The 21,494-nt window shown below is 42.1% G+C and overlaps 1 protein-coding gene across 2 annotated transcripts; it reads left to right on the top strand.

The window, feature by feature from the left end:
- The first annotated feature begins 593 nt into the window (after window positions 1–593).
- gtf2a1l (general transcription factor IIA, 1-like) lies at window positions 594–21,063 on the top strand. Of its 2 annotated transcripts, XM_076285796.1 has the most exons (10): window positions 613–674; window positions 914–962; window positions 1,371–1,472; window positions 1,693–1,816; window positions 2,390–2,442; window positions 4,237–4,330; window positions 5,160–5,725; window positions 7,115–7,351; window positions 20,268–20,360; window positions 20,551–21,063. In XM_076285796.1, the coding sequence occupies exons 2-10, from the start codon at window positions 939–941 to the stop codon at window positions 20,656–20,658; spliced, it is 1,401 nt and encodes a 466-aa protein (XP_076141911.1). In that variant the 5' UTR covers window positions 613–674; window positions 914–938; the 3' UTR covers window positions 20,659–21,063. The 2 variants fall into 2 exon arrangements, with proteins under 2 accessions (XP_076141910.1, XP_076141911.1); XM_076285795.1 differs by having other exon boundaries at window positions 594–962.
- The last annotated feature ends 431 nt before the right edge of the window (window positions 21,064–21,494 follow it).

The raw sequence follows: 21,494 nt of genomic DNA, 5'->3' as shown, positions 1-21,494 counted from the left end.
AGTTTGGAAGCCTAAAGCAACACATAGCAGACCTAAATTACATTTGATGAAGCACTGACATAACCAAACAAAGAGATTCCTCCTACATTAAATGAGCAGAAGTTAGAGAAGCCTATGCTCCTATAATTCATAAAGGCTCCTTTTCATTGGAATGGTTTCTCAACCTGAAGCAGCTGTTTACAGATAAAGTTATATCCTTAAATACTAATTGAAATAATTTATTTTTGTATTACAATTCACGAGGAGAGCAGTCATACAGCAAAATATGTAGGCCTAAGGAGTTGTAGGCAAAAAAGAAAGACCAAAACTAAGTCTGACTAGCAAGGCAATGTTCCCTGCCAGTATGGGCTATGCAGAAAACTTTGAGTAATTTGTAAAGTGAGTGCGATATTCTCATCAAAAGGGAAATGTGCTTACAGGACGTTTTGCTGTCACAGGGAAGTATTCAAATAAAAATCTTCATCAAAATACAGCTGACTACAACCTTTCTGTAGCTTGTTTTATGTCTACCAATTAAGTTAGGGCCTCGTGGGCCTAGGCCTCAGCGGATGTGACCTAGCCTAGGCTACCACCCACACCTGCGAAAACCCAGGTTTCTACACCTGATGTTAATGCTGCAGCAGATACCATAAACCTAGCCTACTTGGTGAATGCCTCAGAGTAAAGAACAATGTGTGAGACCCTTTATTTAAACCATATTACAGTTGTACAAAATATTGTTGGACAATACGATAAATTAATGTTATGAATGTCAGAATTAGCAGCTCAGAATCTGAAGATTAGCTAGCTGCCTTTAGCCGAACATTTGCTAGATAGCACTCTATCAAACATTTGGGTCAACTCTAGGAGTTAACAGTAGACTATTATAGGTAAACTTACTACCTACTAATGTTACATTTGGACCATCGCCAAGGTGTTGGAGGACACTTCCAGTAGTCATGCATTCAAGCGCAAATGCATTGGTAAGTAAGCTTTGGATAACGTTAACAGTATCGCTAGGTTACATGACATTCCATGTTCGCCTTTGAGAAGTTAGCAGTAGCAACAACCTCAAATTCATGGATCCCTATCAGCCGATAATGTTAACGTTAAATATAACACATTCAAAGTGACTTGAATGTGCCTACAACACAGCCATCGCAGCCTACAACACAGTAGCAAGCTATATTGATAGGGATAGACGTGTGTTTTCTTTAAATTCTTTGTTTCCCTATCTAAATGTTGCCGTTAATGTCACTCACCAAAATGTCAAAGGCTGTGCTCAGCGAAATAACTTTATCTAGCTGTTTGTAGGCCTATAGTAATTTAATCCCTCCCAGCTGTTCCCTGATTTCGCATTACGTTAATGATGCTCAATCAATCTTCTTCAGTGCAAACTTTATCTTTCGGTTATCGACGATGTCATCGAAAATGTGCGAGAGACGTTTCTGGATGAAGGAGTGGAAGAGAGTGTCCTGAATGAACTTCGTCAGGTTGGTGATTTATGCGTTTTGTCATGCTCCATAGTCCTACTTGAATGTTTTTAGCAAGGACAGGCTACCTATTGATTGCTTAGGGCCAATAGGCAGACCCCGAATTCAGACATTCTGTCTGCAGATTGAATAGCCCAGTAAATCAATTATGTTTTGGAATAAGGCTTACAACATGCTAAAAAAATACAAGGCCACTGCTTTCACTTTTCTTCTTTTGTAGTTGTGGGTGTCAAAGGTCATGCAGTCTAAAGCAGTCGAGGGTTTCCGAAAGGATACCATAAATCCATCAAACTTTGTTCTTCAGCTTCCTGCCAACTACACTCAAACCCTTCAAAAACAGTCTGGTTTGTGACACACCTTTGTCCACAGCTTTTATGCAATTTTAGACTTTTGTACATTGACTGCAGTGAACAATGTGAGAATCCATTACCTTACATTTTACATGTATTCATTTGCTGATGCTTTTGTGATCCAAAGTAACAGAAAGAGGCATACCATTCAAGCTACAGTGCAATAAGAGACCTTAGTGTAACAAAACATTATTATTATTATTATTATTATTATTATTATTATCATCATCATCATTGTTATTATTATTACATTCAATACAAAATAACCAGATAATCACCATCCAGAGTTCAGTAAACCAAGGGAAAATTTCAAGATGGTAGTAAACCTAATATAGTGGCGTAGTGCAATCTTTAGTACTTTATGTACTTATGTTTTTTTTTTTTTTTTTTTTAGTGGACTCCTGTTTTTTCTGCAGTGTATGTCAGGCTGGATTTGTATGAAAGACTTTCTGTGAGCACTTTGTTTTCCATTTGATCAGAGTAACCCACTCACCCCTCTGTACTTTGTAACTCTCTGTAAATTTTTTGGCATGATTTGTATTGTTTTTCTCTACTGTATCTTTGCAGCCTCAATCATCCTTCCACCTGGACAGAATGTGCAGAACTACACAGCTAAGGCGGTATGTTCCATAAATTCCTATGAATCTTCTAGGAGAAGGTATGAGTATGCTTTTTTGTTCTGGATGGCCCTTTTTTGTTCTCTTGGTGGAATTTTTTATTTTCACTAAAACTTTTGTTTTCTGAAAATTAACCCAAATACAGCAGAAAAGGGCCAGCAAATGATCAGCACTGGCTGCCTGACTTGGTGTATCATACTGCTGCACAGCTTGCCTTCGGTCCAGTTTCCTAGTCTACTGTTAAAGACATGGTTGAAGTAGCCTTCTTTGACTATGCTTCATGTACTATGATTAATGACGAGAGCTGTCACCTGTTACTCAAGACTGTTATGTATGGTTTGCCGTTATGTAGGTTAAATGGTAATGTACATATGTATATCAAGATTGTTTCTAATAAGATAAGCATGGCTTTTGATAGATAAGCAGGGCTTTTGATATTAGCATTGTTGTTTTTAGAGTTGTATAAACCTTTGTCCGTGTTGCCGTTATCCATTAATAAATGGATTGCCAGTGGATACCATGTCTTTGCCAGTCATGTCGAGTCCCTTGATCACACTACATCCATGTTACTCGGGTTGAAATGCTTTATCTTTATTTTTCCACAATTTCATCCCATGTCTGATTGAGCTAGTGCAAGGTGTAATCTCAGATTATACAATTAGTTATTGGATATTATGTTGCATGTGGTATCTGATTTAGAGCAGTGACCTGTTGGTTGCACACCACTCTAGACTATACCTACCTGATTCTGTTGTGTGTGTGTTGAGTGATGACGTGGGAGAGAGGTGCAGGGGTGCAGACCTAGTCAGTGCATGAATTCTGACCTCATGCTACCAGCCCCCTCTTCAGGAGCGAGCTCCAGGAGAGGCTCTGTTATGACTACAAGCAAGATGGGTCAGCCTGACACTGTATTAAACATACAAAGGAAACAACACCATTTAATTTAGATAAGGTTTGACAGGAACCAAGAAAGCAGGAGAGAAAGAGACAAGAAAGCAGGTGGAAAATAAAAAGACTAATTCAGAAGCCTTTTGTCACACACCTGAGATTTGGACAATGGAGACTGTTAGGTGGGAAGCTTTACTCGTGTGCCCGTGACCTGTCGGCTGTCGAAGTGCTCCCTGAGCATAATTATATGTCTGGCAGCAATATGACTAAGGGATTCAAGCATGTGGCTTCTGGTCCCCATTGTATTTCTCATGCTGGTGAGTGTCTAGGAAGATAAACCTTTAAGGGCTGCAAAGAGTAAAACCTGACTTGAAGGTTCAAAAACACATTGACTTCTCATGGAAGTGCAATGACTTAGACCAGCCAGTAGGTGGGGGTGTAATAGGAGAACTGTCCGGTTCATTTGTCTGTAATAGTTCAGGGTATAATTGGAAGAATCTTAATCTCAGAAGAGCCTACTACTTGTAGTGTTAGGAAATCATATTTGTATAATTTTCAGACCAGGCTGACCAAGTGAGATTTAACATCAAACCATTCGGTAGATTAAGCACCAAATAATTTGTAGGGTGTGATTTACAACCACAACATGTGGTATCTGTTCTGCATTCAAAATCTTGTATTGATCAATGCCCACTTTGTTTTTCTCAATCTCCATACATGTGTCCCAGCAAATGCAGCTGGTGTGCTTATTCTTGCAATTAATGACCTTGCTTGTAATTTGTTTCTGCTTATGGCAGTTACAGATTACAGTGACTATGTCATTAGTAGTGCCTTGGATTCGAGATGAATGGTAGCAGAGCTACTTGTGGTGCTGCTTACCTCATGTTGTTGTGTGCTAATATATCCTAGAGCGGCGCTGGTGCTGTCACTACGTTCTCTCTTCCACCTGGAGTTACGTATCCAGTACACATCCCAGCAGGAGTCACACTACAAACTGCCTCAGGTAAGAGGTGCATAAGATGGAATTTAAATGAAGGTTATGTATAACCAACCCCTCCTTTGATTGTAGAAAAACATAAAATACTCGAGGGAGTTTTTTTGCACATCTCCCTCCTGTCTGTGAGGACCCTCACATTCTGTCTGACCCCTTTACACTGATTTTAGGAACAATAATAACAGAACCATATGGTCTTCAATTCAGAATGTGTCCTGTTATACTGTGTTGTTTATTCTCATTGTTCCTAAAAAGACTTAAAAACCTAGCCTGACGAGCCAGACCCACGTCAAGATGTAGGGTCTGGGAACTCACCATTGGCAGTGCTCAATCCAAGGGGCAGGATAAACGGTTGTCTTTCAAATTCCCTCTGCACGCAATAGGATAGCGCTACAACTCATGAGTCCCATGCATTTTCCCACCAGCGGAGCTAGTTGGCTAGTTGATCAAACTTTTCCCAATTTAAGAAAAGCTTAACTCGAGTCGCGATTCAAAGACCGCTGTTCGCCAGCAGCAGCATCCATCTTCTTTCTTTTCAAATAGCAGGGAATTCACACGGAACCGTCCCAACTCTGCCGTCATTATGTTAAGCCCGTCCACCGATTCTATACACAATGTGATTGGCCTGACCGAAGTTTGTTTTTTCCAGCTCGCAAGCCAACGGAGAGTTGCTAGACTACCCTGGCTGCAAATTACATTTGCTGCCCCTAGGGTGCGTCTAGATTTCTAGGCTAATAAAAACCTATATTGTGAAGTAAACTGTTATTGTGCCTCTAAATAGTGATTTCACAGTTGTATGACTGGTCCTTTTGCCATGGTTTTGATTGTGTCCTGCCAGGCCATTTCTACAAAGTAAATGTACCTGTGGTGGTGACTCAGGCCCCCAGATCCAACCGTGTATTCACTCAGCCCGCCGCGCAGCGAGCCCCCCCTCGTCTGCCCCCTCCTCAGCCAGACCCCAGCCAAGCCCGCCCCACCATCCAGCAGGCACCCACCCAGACCTCTAACCCGGAGTCCACTCCAGCAGCCTCATCATCTACCGCCTCTGGGACCCAGCCTGATGGTCAGGCAAGCCAGCCGCAACAGGAGCCTCCAGCACCTGTGGATGATATCCAACAGGCTCCAGTTCCTCAGTCCGCCCCACCACCGCCTCCTGTCAGTCCCCAACCAGTGCCGGAGAGCCCCGGGGACTTCACCCTGGAGGGCATCGAGTTTAGCCCTCACCCTGAGGGGATTCTCAAACAGGAGCAGGGCCAGCTGTTGGCCTGTGAGGTGGGGGAGGGGGCCAGCAACAGCCTGGACACACCTGAGAAAGAGGTGAAGGAGGAGGCTCCCGACGGACTTCCTGTGTCAGACGGCACAGCGTTCTCCAGCCTTGGGAGCCAACTGGATGAAGCCATTAAGGTAAAAGATTTTTTATTTTTATTTTATGCTAAACTGACCTCACACAGTGACCGGGGATAGTGACCTATAAGCGGAACAGTTGCTAGAGGTTATACCATGTCATGTGAAGTTATACTTAGTAGGTCCTTATAAGTGATTCACTAGCAGCTGAAAAAAAATCATTACAACAAAGCTGAAGGGAGGTATAGCTGGTTGTTTTGGTGCTCATCTTTGTTGAAGGTGCAGTCAGCGATTGCACAGGAAGTTGTGTTTGTTTGTGTTTATGTTTATATTTTCAACTTATTAGCAAACACTTTTGTCCAAAACGACGCACCAAACAAAACATGCCAGAGAGGTATCTCACCCCTACCTTCAGTGTTCCCAGAGAAACTCCACGCAGGGTTTTGTGTTTTGTGCGGGGGCAGGCTGCCTCCACTTTGTTTCCAATTTGTTTTTTTTTTGTTCTACTCAAGGAATGGGCAGCTAGCGGCCGTGAGATAATGATGATTGCTAGGGGGGTGATGACATCTCGCGTTATAAAACATGTCACAATGTTTCTCGTCAAAGTAAAAATCTGACAAGATCTCGTGCCACAAGATCTGGCGATACAAGAATATGACGAGTCTGACTAGCATGGAAGATGCTCCAGCCACTTTTACTTTTTTTTGTGTGTAGCAGCATTTTGGGTACCTGCTGGAAACATAATACCACTCAATTACACCGTTTTCCCTGAAACACTGTAGCAAAACCGCTACTTGAGCTGCCACTGCGCTTATTTCAGTCTTGCACAGCTAACTTAAAAATGTACAAGGTTCATGGATCTGTGTTGTATCTACACAGCCTAATACCCTCACACAAATGGTTCTCCATTGAAACTAAACCAGTGGAAGTGTCTCACACTTGGTGGCCAGTGGGTTACAGTAGCTCAGCACGGCACTTCAATGGGAGTTGAAGGAAAAGTAAACAAAACTACATAGAGGGAGTGATGTCACACTCTTAAAAAGAGCCACACCACTTTTTCTTTAGGGAAAATGGCTGCTACACAAAAAAAGTAAAAGTGGCTGGGGCATCTTCTATGCTAATTTAGTCAGACTCGTCAGTCATGCTGGCTACAGCTGGATACTTCACCACAAGACAGATTTTAACCTTGACGAAAAATATCTTGACATTTTTGTATCGCCAGATCTCATGGCGCAAGATCTTGTCACACCCCTATTCTCCACGGGACAGAGTTTTATCTTGATGAGAAATATAGTGACATTTTTGTATTGCCAGATCTCGTCGTACCCCTAATGATTGCTGAATGTGACAAAAAAAAAATGTATGGGTTTGAAATCGCTGACTGCGCCTTTAAGTGGTCTCTGCTTCATCTGTGTTAAGTGGTCTGTCCTGCTGTGTGTTGATGTTCAGATGGAACTCTTGAGGGACTTCAACTACAGTGGGCTGGAAGACATAGTGCAGTTGGACGGGACTGGTGATGGCAGCTCCGAGGATGAGGACGTGGACATCGGGGGGCCGGTGGGAGAGAACGACTTTCTGGGCATGATCAGTGCGGAGGCCCTGCATGTACTCGAGGAGGCTGGTGGCAGCGATGACAGCAGCAGCACCTCGAGCAGTGACATGGAGAAGCAAGAGATTATAGAGGAGGTAATAGATAATTAGTGTGTATGGGGAGTGGACCTATTGAAATGAAATAATAAAGGAAATGGGTAGTAACAGACAACTATTATCATAAGGTAGGGTTTGAGTGTATGCTCTGGCACAAAGCATTAATAGGGCCAGAATTAGAACAAAAGTGCATACTTTCATATTTTGCATATATTTTCCATGATTGCCTTATAGGGTCCTGGCAAGATGTTTTTTGTATTCTAACTTGATTGATTGATTGTGGGCTTGCATCATCCTCAGTCATTTTTTTAATATAGTTTTACAATGTTTTGCCTCATAGCATATCAGAACAGCCCAGCCTTCATTCATGCAGGCCAGTGTGATTTCATAACCGTGACATCATATATATAATCCCAGCTAAAGTCAACGTATTCAGAGGGTATTTTGTCTGTTTCATGAATAAGCTAAAGATACAAAAGATGCCACTGATGAATGTGTCATGGATTTGGCCAATATGCTGATTTTTTCCATTAAGCAATATATACTGTTAGTTGAGATGAATCACTTAATATATCTCTATATATGAAATGGAAAGTTATTACTTTTGCAACTAAATGCAGAGATATCATACATTCTCCTTGATATTCTTTAACCTTATCCATTTCTTTTTGTAGCTTTTAGCATTAGCTCAACAATCCAGTCATACATTATTCTAGAGGGCAAATTGCCATGAGGTGCAGGTTTTGCACACAGACATGAAGTTAGACGTTTTAGATGTGAAGGCTGTTTGTGTTGTGTTAAATATATCATGTAGATCCAGAAGTGCATATTACGTATTACATTAATACACAGGATTAGATGTTAAAATCCCTTGTGCCAAAATCCAGGTAAAAACACATTCAGAAGCCCCTGCTCAAGTTTAACTTTAAAAAGCACGCTACCCACAAATCCGCCAACAAATGGTCACAAACACAAGACAAATGGCCCATCCAACAGCAGTATATAGCAGTGGCGGCTGGTGGTTAAAAAAATAAAGGAATGTCTGCTTGATTGGCGTTAGTGGCAAATGTGAAGTTGTGATGGTGTTGGTGGCATATGTGAACAATAGAATATGTAGGCCGCCTACCCAGACACATTTATAGCAGCAGTATGTACTATGTAGCATTTTAACTGGCAATGTTGTGCAATAAATGCTGTTCTGACATTCTCGGGGAGGGGGAGGGGGGGGCATCATGCAGCAGCCAGAAAAGTTGTGGGTTCAATTTGTGGCTTCCAACATTGTGCATTTGAGCAAGGCACTTAACCCCAAATTCGTCCAGGGACAATGGACTTTGTAATATAATTTAAATATATAAGTCACTTTGTTTTTAAAGCCAAATCGCTATAATTTAGACAGGTTGTAAGAATTTATGAAAGCATGTAACTATTTACCATTAAAAATAGACCTTAAATGTGGTTATTTGTAACATGCTATTGTTTTTAAAGCCAAATCGCTATAATTTAGACAGGTTGTAATAGCTAAGTGGGAATTTATGAAAGCATACTCGAAAGGCAAATGTTATTGAAGATGTCATTAAAGGAATGCATCATGGTCTGAAACATTCATTAACAATGTTACCATCCAAAGATACATTTAGAACGGTGAAAACAAGAACATAACAACAAGAACCTTATTAACAATTGTTTAGTTAAGGCATAACTTGGATGATCATAACAACGCATAACTATCCAAAAATGTTTTATCACCAAGTGAACTGTCCACGTATGTGACAGGCCAGCAGTAGGCTATGGCTGATTGTTTTCTGTGCTAACGTTACCAGTTAGCCATGAGTAGCCTATTTGTCTCATAGATATATACACTAGATGTCGCCTATGTAGTAGCAGAGGTAAATGTTCTACAGATCTACAGCAACTTCTGGTGAGATTACAACTCCTGAGTAAACGAGACGAGGGGTATGTGGCCTCAACCAGAGCCTGTCTACGAAGAGCCTGTTTACTTTCATTGTATCGAACCTGGTTGCAGTTTACTCATTGTTCCTCTAGGGGCCGCCGCTAGCTAGTGCAGAATGAATGGGAGTCTATGGGGCTAGACGGGTAAAATGTATCTTTATTATCGTCTTAAGCTTAGTTTTCTCTAGACTCAACCATAAATACATGCCTGTCAGTTGGAACAACCCAAAAAACTAGATAATTGCTTGAGATTTTGACGATTTATGGTGATTTTATTTTCGCTAGATCTTTGCCCAGATTGACGCTAATGCATTATAGAGGAGTGGATCACTGAAGCAAGATGGCGTCTCGATTGACGCATTCGTTCCAATGAACAGCAGTAGTCAAGGCGACATCTAGTGTATATATCTATGTATTTGTCTGACTATGTAGCATTCAGTAGCCTACACTTACCATCTTGTTTTGGAATATGAATTTTTGGAGCTGGTCTTCCTGCTTTTATAAACATTATCAGTGTATTCGCAGTGTATTTGAATGTATAAAAGATTTGAGATTGTCCTCTGATTCCATTGTACTGTTTATTTCACGAGCAAAAAACAAGCTTTCCGTTCAACATAAGATTCGTAGTTTGACTGCAGATAACATTCTTGAACCGTTGTGCTAAAAACAGCACCCCCTATCGCAATTGAAAATTACTGTACGGAGGAGCTTCCTCGGTCCGTGTAGGCTACCTTCTGTTCATTTGATTTTCAAATTAGAAACGAAAATTGAAAATCGAAAAACGTCCTTATATATGTATTTTTTCTGTATTCGCACAACAATAATGTGAAATCGGCACTTTCCTCAATTTTTCATTTGGCCTATCCCCGCTAGGCTCTCCTACATTGAAACGACGTTTTAATTAGAGACATGTTTGTAAACAAGCTAACTTACGCAGAAATGTCAGCTACGTTGTAGCCTATCAACTAGGAGCAAGGGGAGTGGAAGCCGTAGAACGCAGAGCTGGAAAAAATCTGACAACAATTCACTGGCCTAGCATGAGGCACTAAAATATGCATTTGGGCTCCTCTGTTGTTCTGTATTAGCCTGGAAACCAGACTCTCTGACTTCGCAGAGAGTCTGGCCTAGATCAGAGAATGTTTAATAAGGGGAGAACCTTCACTCTCGGAACTCTTCCGGTGTGGTACTGCATCTAGGGGCGCTCACGGGCGAGTCCAGAATGAATGGAGGTCTATGGAGCAGTACCCCTCAAAATCCACTTTTCTCGGGATATATATATTTTTTCAAGTAATTTGAATATTGTATTCGAAAGGGGAGGCAAAGACAATACACTTGGTTGAGTATTATATTTTTTAAAGTCACTTAATTGTTCTAAAAAGCCTTTCAAACGTGTCAATGACGTCATTCATTAGCATGATCATAGCATAGCATAGCATCAATGCTAGCGTGTTATGGGCAACAACGACCCAACCTGTAAGAAAACGAAAGGACATGACTCCCGGATTATTTAACTTTTGATTGATAATCCATATCCATTTTGCGAAAAATAAAATAAAATCTGAGGGTTTCAGTTGTTAAATAGGTGAAAACAATAAATTTAGCCATGTAGCTCCATAAGACCCCATGTATTTTGGACTCGCCCGCGATCGCCATCTAGGTGAACTCTGGTGAACTGCAGCCAAATTCGGTTTGTATGGGATTAATAGAGAGTGGGGAGGCTCTCCGTAGACGGGCTCTGCCTAGATCCATAGGCATTCGTTTATTTCAGGGTGGGAGGGCACAGTTTGAGGTTTAAAATCATTGGAGTTCCTTTGAACCAATCACTAACAACCGGCGTTTCGTCATACAGAGAAGTTTCTCTGCAGCACGCCCCTAACAAGCACGGGTGCATCTTATCAGCAAACAATCACACGTTTCATCTGCGTAACTCTCGCCAAAATGCATCATATAGTGTTTTGTGAATGTACCCAAGTCAAACTTTCATATAAATGCATAAGTACGTCCAAAGCGTCACTTTTAAGCTTGTATGCGTTGTCGTTTTCGGGTGAAATGACCTTTTGAATGGGATTCCTATAGGGCTACTACTTATTTGATACAATCGCGTAAAAATCACTATTTTTCAAATACTATGAAGGCTCGACACAACATGAAACTTTGATCGAAGTATCATCAGTGTCTCTACACATGAACTCAAGCATTGAGAACATTGTTGGTGTACACAGAGTTTACTAAAAGAGAGGTTTTGAACAACTCGCTTGTTTTTTCTGCTCGCTGTCATTTTGCCATCTTGCAAGGAGTGAGTTGTCCAAAATCTTTTTTTTAGTAAACTATGTGTACACAAACAATGTTCTTAATGCTCGAGTTCATATGTAGAGACACTGATGATGCTTCGATCAAAGTTTCAAGTTATGTCAAGCCTTCTTAGTGTTTGAAAAATAGCGATTTTGACCCGACCATGTAGCCTACTAAACTATCAGTACAAAGTATCAAATCAGTACATTTATTGGGTCAGGAGCGGGGAACACAGACAGGTCGAAATATCATTATAGAACACACCAGGCTAGTACACATGAATAAACACATGAGGTACAACCATAGACTGTATATATATATATATATATATATATATATATATATATATATATATATATATATATATATATACACAGTCTATGGGTACAACCAAGGGAAGACTACACATGCTAACACACCACAAGGTAAATGCAAATACAATAGGCCTACTAAAACCGATATATCACATTCCAACATGCACATATGGCATTATGGGAGTCCGATACAACGAGTCACGCACCGACGTTACAATTTTTTTTGCAGTTTAAACTGTTAAGCTAAGCCTATACCTACAAAACATAGGCAAATAAATGCATGATGTCGATTGTCTTTTCAGTGACATTTCCCCTCTTTCTTCGAAGGGTGCACGAAACCTTAATCCCACTCCCTAGCATACCTGGACATAAATTAGGCCTACATATCGATCAAAATGAAAAGCTTGAAATGTTCTGGCGATTTTTTTTCTATGTGCAGATCACTGTCCTTCAACATCACCATCTTGCTCCCTCTGATGAACATAGAGGCTAGCAATTATCCATTCGGGCAGTGGCAAAAAAATGCTGTCAGCATGCAGTAGCTTGTTGAGTGTGTGGTGGCCACATGTGCCTGGGTTTTCATTTTTAACTTGAATAATGACTAATGGAAATTACAATATTTAAATTCAAACCCTCATTGTATATTTGATTATTTTTTCCACAAAATGCTTCAATATTTGTGTTTTATTTTTCTCTGGGATATACTGTTTAAGGTAAAGGTCTTCAAATCCGTTTTTTGATCACTGTTTCAACCTTGAAAATCAAATGAACAGAAGGTACACGGACCCTCCCTTGGCCATTGAAAACCAAGTACCCCTGGCTGCAGCTTGCAGATCGGGGCTGGGCTCAATGTGGGGCGGAGCGCAACGTTGAGCTCAGCCCAAAACCAGCTCGTCATTACCCGTTGACTCCTTGAACTACTGCCCACGTTAATCATGTCCCTTCCCTCCTAGCATTCTAGAATCTGTGCTACACGATCGGCGTTTCTTGGGTAGCCTAATCTAGGCTACGCTATAAAGATCATTACATCCAGTCTGCATAAAATCAATAACATTATCAATGCATTTTATCTCTAGCGGAGCCTATCGGTATTTTCTTTATAGAATAGTTTAGTAGCCTGTGCGAGTACCACAGGGAACATGCAACAATGGACATCTTTAGTATTAATATGGTCAACAACAATATGAAAGGTCTGCTAAGAGTAGAGAACATAATATTGGCCTATTGTTTACATTTAATTGGGTGTGATCGCGACACAAAAATCATATAACTCGCAATCAGAAGTGTTTGCGCGATAAAATCAGTTCATTTGGCCATAGAGACGGGTGTTACAACTGTTATTTTTATTTAATTGCATTTGCTATGACTATATAAATGGCACTCATGTTAACTTGAAACAGAGGGGCTGAAGATATGAATGACATGTGATTGAAGTCTACACGCTCAAATTTCAGAAGCAAAGTTAAACACAGTTAGTTTAAAAAATAAATAAAAAACCGCTATGCTTGATTTTTGCACCTTTTTCTTAAGATCTCTGGTCGTATTTAAGTAGCCTAGCCTACACCATTCATATTTGGATAGCTGTAAGATTCTACATAATTACATGATCTGTGTCTATTTACGTTTCCGTAGCTACACCATATCTTGAGAATAAAACACTGTTACATTTGTACCGCTGTTACAATTGTAGGCCTTCCAGTTCTCCTCTATCCATTATAGGCTACCCTACCCAGTACTGTTAGCCTGCCTAACAGCGAGAGTCTAACCATGTGTTTTTTCTCTTGAAGTCGAGGAAATGCTTTTATAGATCTAAGCATTATTCCTAGATTATGTTGAGAAATATAACTTGGACAGTAGGAAACAAGCTAGGCCCTACGGATATGGTCAGCGCGAGAAGACGTGCTGAAGGTGGGCTGAGCTCAACGTTGCGCTCCGCCCCACATTGAGCCCAGCCCTGATCTGCAAGCTGCAGCCAGGGGCTTCTCTTGAAAACGACGTGATTCACGAGCTGCTGGGGTCCGAGGCGTTTATAATGGACTTCAATGAGAGGCTTGAGGAGGAAGCTCCTCCATACAGTAATTTTCAATTGCGATAGGGGGTGCTGTTGGCATTTTGACCTAGGGGAACGATTTTGTTAATTCAAAGTGTTAAAAATGGTAATATTAACAGTAATTTATCAGATTAGTAATTCACTTTAATATATTTGTTATTTTTCTCTGAAATTTTAGGGAGGGTGTTCCTCTCTTTCCTCAATGAAGGAGTCTCCTCTGGTATATAGTATGCGGCATGTCATTGGGGTTATCAAGTGGGCACCCTCATTCACCGATGTTTCGTTAAGTTAGGCCCACGACACCTCATGAAGGCTTAACAGTGAAACCAGGGTCCTGGAGACACTCCCCTCCATGCTGCCACCATATTACCACATTGAAATATCCAATACCCAAAATACTCTTAACCAGCCCACGGCAACCAGGCATGGTTAAGGTTGGCTAGGTTGGTCCGTCCCGTTGATGTGGACTGAACCATAACCATAAAAACCCTGGCCAACCAATCATCAACATAGGCACAGCCTATCACAAACACAAAACAAATTAGCCAGTTAGCTTAGCCAGTTAGCTTAGGCCCCATCACAAACACAAAATAAATTAGCCAGTTAGCTTACCCCCCATGTTGCCACCATATTACCACAACAAACAAATACCCTTAACCAACCTAGGCATGGTCAAAGTGCCTGGGAGGCAAGGACCATGCCTGGGCTGGTTAAGAGTATTTTGGGTATTGGATATTTCAATGTGGTAATATGGTGGATATTACTACATTGAAATATCCAATACCCAAAATACTCTTAACCAGCCCAGGCATGGTCAAGGTTGGCTAGGTTGGTCCGTCCCGTTGATGTGGACTGAACCATAACCATAAAAACCCTGGCCAACCAATCATCAACCTAGGCACAGCCCATCACAAACACAAAACAAATTAGCCAGTTAGCTTAGCCAGTTAGCTTAGGCCCCATCACAAACACAAAACAAATCAGCCAGTTAGCTTACCCCCCATGTTGCCACCATATTACCACAACAAACAAATACCCTTAACCAACCTAGGCATGGTCTAGGTTGGCTAGGTTGGTCCGTCCTGTTGATGTGGACTGAACCATAACCATAAAAACCTTAGCCAACCACCATCAACCTAGGCACAGTCCATCACAAACACAAAACAAATGAGCCAGTTAGCTTACCTTAGCTTGCGCCCCAGGAAGGGTAACTTCTCCTTACCCACAACCATTCGCTTGCTCGTTCTGCTGCTAAGGACATGTTACTAACCACCTGCCTTAGACTTTGACCACAAATGCCCAATTCAGACAGCAAGCCAATAGCAGATCTGGCCGCAAACCCACGTGCACCGTTTTTCAATAGGTCTTAATCGTGCACTCCAACCTCGCTTGGCTGCCTCCTCTGCTTTTTCAGTGTATTTTGCTCTCTTCAGCTCATTGGCCTTTTCCACTGCTCTTCCCAAGGAACAGTGAGTTCAATGAAGTAAACTATCTTCTCTGAATCCAACCATAGAATTACGTCGGGTCGTAGTTTAGTACTCACTATATGTGGAGGTACCGCCATCTGCTGGCCAAGATCAACTTTCATTTCCCAGACCGCCCCATTTTTCAACTGTCCGGTTTTACACCTGGCCTTCGCGGAACAAGGTTTATCCCCCTAACGTACAAAGTTAATTTGCCTTACCCCTTTACTAGCTGCTAATGAATTGACTTCTCTCCTTTTATCCTCTATTGCCGCTGCCACACATTTCAATACCTGGTTATGACGCCACGTATACCGCCCCTGGGTGAGACTTACCTTGCACCCTGATAGGATATGGTGGAGACTGCCCACACACGAGCAAAGTATGCATTTATCATCCTCACCAAACCATTGACTTAAATTATTGGGAGATGGGAGCACATCATATGTAGCACCGAACATAAATCTGATCCTACCAGCTTCCATGCCCCATAGATCTTTCCATTTAATCTGTCTTTTTTCCACCCCTTCCCAGTTCACCCACTGCCCTTGTTTTGCCTGCGACACTGCCTTAGTACATCTTACAGTCTCCTCCTGTCTATGCATTTCCTCCACTACCATTTTCCTCTTTTCTCCTGCAGAAGCCTTACTCCACAAGGGTTTACTTACGCCCACCCCTAGAGCAACCCGCCCGTGCAGCACATGGCCCATTATATCCCTATGCTTCAATGCTGATTGAGCTTGCTTAACTGCCTGTTCTGGGTTCCACTTCCTCCCTGCATTATCTGTGGGTGCAACTTTCCTCACCACTGGGTCCTTGGACTGAGTAAGAGTAATTTCCAATCTAGCCTTAGCACACTTAAATTCCTCTGTCAGACTAGATATTGGCAACTCTACAATGCCCTTCCCATACAAGGCTACACTGCTTAAGCAGCGTGGGGCTCCGAGCCATTTTCTAACAAAGGAGTTGATCATTTTTTCCAACCTCTCTACCTTTGACAGAGGAACTTCATAAACTGTCAATGGTCACATTAGCCGAGGCAATAAACCAAACTGCAAACACCACAGCTTGAGCTTACCTGGCAGCCCTGACTTGTCAATTTTTGCAGTACCTTGCCTAGTGACCTGTCTCAAGTCTTCAACCTGTGATTTATCACTAAGGCTTGCATCATACCACCTTCCCAGACTCTTCACTGGTTTCTCCAGAACTGAGGGAATCACCTCTTTATTTATAGCAAACTCTTTATCTTTACCTTCCCTTTAACAATTGAGAGACTCCTAGACTTACTTAGCTTCACCTTCATTCTGGCCCATTGCAGATTACTATTTAACTTATCCAGCAACCTGTTGGTGCATGGAACGGTTGACGTCAAGGTTGTCATGTCGTCCATGAAAGCCCTAATCGGGGGGAGGCGTGGCCCTCCCTGCAACTTCTCCCCACCCACTACCCATTTTGAGGCCCTAATAATGACTTCCATTGCCATTGTAAAAGCAATTGGGGAGATGGTACATCCCGCCATGATTCCTATCTCGAGTTGTTGCCACCATGTGGTGTAATCAGCTGTAGTAAAACATAATTGAATATCCAGAAAGTATGCTTTTACTAGGCTTTTAATGCTACCTGGGATTCTGAAATAATCAAAGGCCTCCCACAACAGACTATGCGGCACTGACCCAAAAGCATTAGCCAAATCCAAGAACACAACATGCAGGTCTCTCTTCTCACGCTTTGCTAATTGAATTTGGTGCCAAATCATGCTGGTATGCTCTAAGCACCCGGAGAAGCCAGGAATTCCAGCTTTTTGCACCGTGGTATCAATTAGTTTATTCCTTTCAAGGTAGTTTGTCAGTCTCCGTGCCACCACACTGAAGAAAACCTTCCCTTCAACATTCAGTAGACTAATTGGCCTAAATTGATTAATCTCCACTGCGTCCTTTTCTTTGGGAATAAATATTCCCCCAGCCCTCCGCCAAGCCTTGGGAATACTCTGCTTTTTCCAAACTATCTTCATTATTTGCCATAGAAATCTTAAAACATCTGGTGCACTCTTATACAACCGGTAGGGCACTCCATTAGGTCCCGGGGCTGAAGAGGCCCTTGCACGTTTTATTACTTCTTGCACCTCTTTCCACCTTGGTGGACTATCGTTGCATTGGCTACTTAATTCACCAATAGGTGGGATATCAGCGGGAAGTACTGTTACGTCCCAGTTAACCCTCCCGGCTCGTCAAACCCCTGTAGACATGTGTGCGGAGGGAAACGGGAGCAACACTAAGGGTTTGTGTGTGTGTATGTTGTGTGCGTGAGTGTATGTAAACAAGCCAAAACCAAAAGAAACGGCACCAGACAGATTCCCCAGGTAGATGGAGCTTACCTCGTCTCACGGGGACTGTTGTCAGGGCCGCTGCCTTCTCGCGGAAGAGCCCGCACGGTTCTTTGTCCTCCTTCCGAGGATGTGCAGTTTTTAGTTTGTTTAAAAACTTTGGTGTATTCCCAGGTATTTCCCGTGTACAAGTGTGTGCTGGCGTTGGCGTAACCCGGCGTGGATACTAGGCAACTCGGCGACGTACTGAAAACAAAACTATATGGCTAGCCAAAAACAATGCAAAACCCGTCGCTCATTCAAAGGGACACCCTCCAATCCTGGAGAAACTTGGTAGGCCTCCGGCTGATCACACCAGGCCAAAATACGAAAGAACCAACATCCACCGCCAACTTCAGAGTCAACACAACTCGCCATTGCGAAACGCCATGTTCCCAAAACCAACACAAGTGCCCTCGTCGCAGTCAATTGAGGGTGTAGCCCCACCCCCTGAGGGACCGTCAGCCACACATAGTTGTTGTGTAGCAGGTGCCATTAAAATTAAACAAAACAATCGGTATCAGTGTGTATTTTCGTAACAGTACCATCTCTCTGAACCTCTCCTTATCTTTGTGCACTCCCTCTATATACTCCTCAAGCTTCTGCTTAGGTTCCAAAAGACTACCACTCTTCTACATTACGAATAAAGACTTAACAAACTTAAATGGGTCTTTATAGAATGCTAGTCGAGCTCGTGATTTCTTCCTATTTTTCCTAATATTTTCAGCTCTTCTTAGCACTGCCAACCGCTCCCTCACATCTGCCTGTAGACAGTCAATACCTTCCTTCTCATCATCTGTAGCTTTTCTCCACTGCTTCTTAAGCTGCCTCCTCTCCTTGATAAGTTTATCTATCTAATCTTTCCTTACCATAGCTATAAATAATGTCTCCCATTTTCTCTAATTTGCTTTCAGCTGTCCCCTTGAGCTGACCCAGGATGCTGACCAAATCACTATTAACATCTTTCCACATTCTACATTCTGCTGCGCCTGGCCACTTAACCCCAGGCCTATGACCATTAATCTTCTCCCTCCTTGGCTGACTGGCCTCTCTTTCTGCCTCAGTGCTACAACATTCCTCAACAACAGGGGTGCTGATGTCCTGCAAACTGTGGGTTTCTTCCTGTCGCTGAACTTCAACCGACTGACTTGATGCACTTCTTAAGAAATAGCTATCAATGCGGGGACCGCGGGGACCCTGTGTTCCCTCTACCAAGCACTTCTTTTTCCCTTGATGATTTTTTTAGGCTCTTTAGACTTGTAACCTTCTGCCAACCACACACACACATCTGCAGCTTTTTCTCAGTTTTCTCTGAACTAGTGGCTTCCACAGACATGTTTTCCTTACTCACAATCAAATTCGTTCCAGGGTCAGTAACCATGTCTATCACAAGTGAGTCATCTTCCACCCCTGCTCTCGCTGACTCTAGGGGTATTTTTTTCATTATGTCGTACTGTAGCTTGGTAGGGTGTAGCCCATAGCTTAGTAAAGCCTGGGCTACTGCCACAATGAGCTGCTAACCCATTGTAGCCCCGGCGGGGTCTATTTCCTCCTGTCAGCCGTCTTTCTGTGCTGTCACAAGGTCTTTCCCTAGTTGCCAGCTGCCCTATTCACAGCAGTCACTAGCCTACGCTAGCTTCAGCATTACATTAATACACAGGATTAGATGTTAAAATCCCTTGTGCCAAAATCCAAGGTAAAAACACATTCAGAAGCCCCTGCTCAAGTTTAACTTTAAAAAGCATGCTACCCACAAATCTGCCAACAAATGGTCACAAACACAAGACAAATGGCCCATCCAACAGCAGTATATAGTATGCGGCATGTCATTGGGGTTATCAAGTGGGCACCCTCATTCACCAATGTTTTGTTAAGTTTCGACATCTCATGAAGGCTTAACAGTGGTCCTGGAGACACTCCCCTCCATGCTGCCACCATATTACCACATTGAAATATCCAATACCCAAAATACTCTTAACCAGCCCAGGCATGGTTAAGGTTGGCTAGGTTGGTCCGTCCCGTTGATGTGGACTGAACCATAACCATAAAAACCCTGGCCAACCAACCATCAATTTAGCCACAGCCATCACAAACACAAAACAAATTAGCCAGTTAGCTTACCCCCCATGTTGCCACCATATTACCACAATAAACAAATACCCTTAACCAACCTAGGCATGGTCTAGGTTGGCTAGGTTCGTCCGTCCTGTTGATGTGGACTGAACCATAACCATAAAAACCTTAGCCAACCACCATCAACCTAGGCACAGTCCATCACAAACACAAAACAATCATATCAACTATCTATTGTATTAGTAAACTATCTATCGTATGTGCTAATGGGTAAGAACATTTTACTCCAAGATCGTAACATGATTGTTGTCAGCTTCTCTGCCCATGCTGTTGTTGCATGTGGAAAGCCTACACAGAACGGCAGTTATTCACACACAAGGAATGAGCTGTCACACTGCTTCAGCTACAAGCACTCCTAATGTGATCATCCAAACCTTCAATCTAACCACAGCTGGACCCCCTGAACTCAGGAGACGACGTGAGTGAACAGGACATCCCAGATCTTTTTGACACCGAGAATGTCATTGTATGCCAGTATGAAAAGGTAAGTACCATGGCTCTGGCATTGAAATGTTGAAAATGTTGTGTGAAGTGTATGTATTGTATGTGGCTGTAGTCATGCGTGTCTTAAGTGTAATACAGACACACATTATATATTTGTGTTTCAAATTTTACAGTCTGTCTACCATTAATAAATGATCAGCTGTTTACAAAGTCTATCATTTCTGGACCAGATTCATCGCAGCAAGAACCGTTGGAAGTTCAACCTGAGGGACGGAGTCATGTGTTATGGGGGAAAGGATTATGTGTTCTCCCGTGCCATTGGAGAAGCAGAGTGGTAAGGGTTTACCGAAGACATCACAACAGCAGCGAGGCCTTTGTAGATCAACACTCTGAAAGCGTGACCAGGAAAATACGTATCTGTAATAAGCAGAAATTCTGAAAATTTGCCAATTTATGAATGACTAGTTAAAGTGGTGCAGCCTTAAATGAACATTAACTAAATACATTATTTACGTATTTATTAACTTTAACTTATATTTTGTTAAGAAACTATTTATTTTTGGGAGCTCACTCTGTATAAGCTATCGCCTAAGTTCTACAGTATGTGATTCAGAGAGCCAGCGTGATTGAGACTGATGAGAAGAATGTTTATTTGTGTATGTTTTGTTTATTTATTTACATTTATTTTTGTGCTTATGGTTATTCATGAGTGTTTTTCTAAATGAACTATTTGCTGCTCTCAATTCCTTGTGGTCTGTTTATGAGTGTGTGTTTTCTGGTAAAGACCTTTGTCATACACTGATTATTAAGCTTTTCAGAACGCGCACACACTTGAGGATGTGGTTGTTTGAGTTCTATTTTTATAAACATCCCATATTCCCACTCCTCAACCGTGGAATCCTTACCAAGATGTTGCTCCCTCAACCCATACTCTTCATCCCTGCATGAAAATAAATTCCAACTATTAAGTCCTAAACTGAAAGAAAATGTAAATGAAAACCCCCATTGAACAAAATCTTTTAATCTACAGTAGGACATGGCTCAACATATGGGAAACTGATGATGTATGGGATTATTAAGTAGCACCTTGCAGGAGCCTACCATGTAGGGTCATTAGTAGTAACCTACCATAAACAGGACAGGTGATAGGGTGCTCCTTTATGTGGATACCTGC

The sequence above is a fragment of the Alosa pseudoharengus genome, unplaced genomic scaffold (assembly GCF_046254945.1).
Source record: "Alosa pseudoharengus isolate Yale_2024_CS ecotype anadromous, Long Island Sound unplaced genomic scaffold, YU_APseudo_1.1 YU_APseudo_1.1_scf_15, whole genome shotgun sequence".
Lineage (NCBI taxonomy): Eukaryota > Metazoa > Chordata > Actinopteri > Clupeiformes > Clupeidae > Alosa > Alosa pseudoharengus.
The sequence above is the reverse complement of the archived record's forward strand: the minus strand, read 5'-3'. Positions and strand labels throughout refer to the sequence as shown.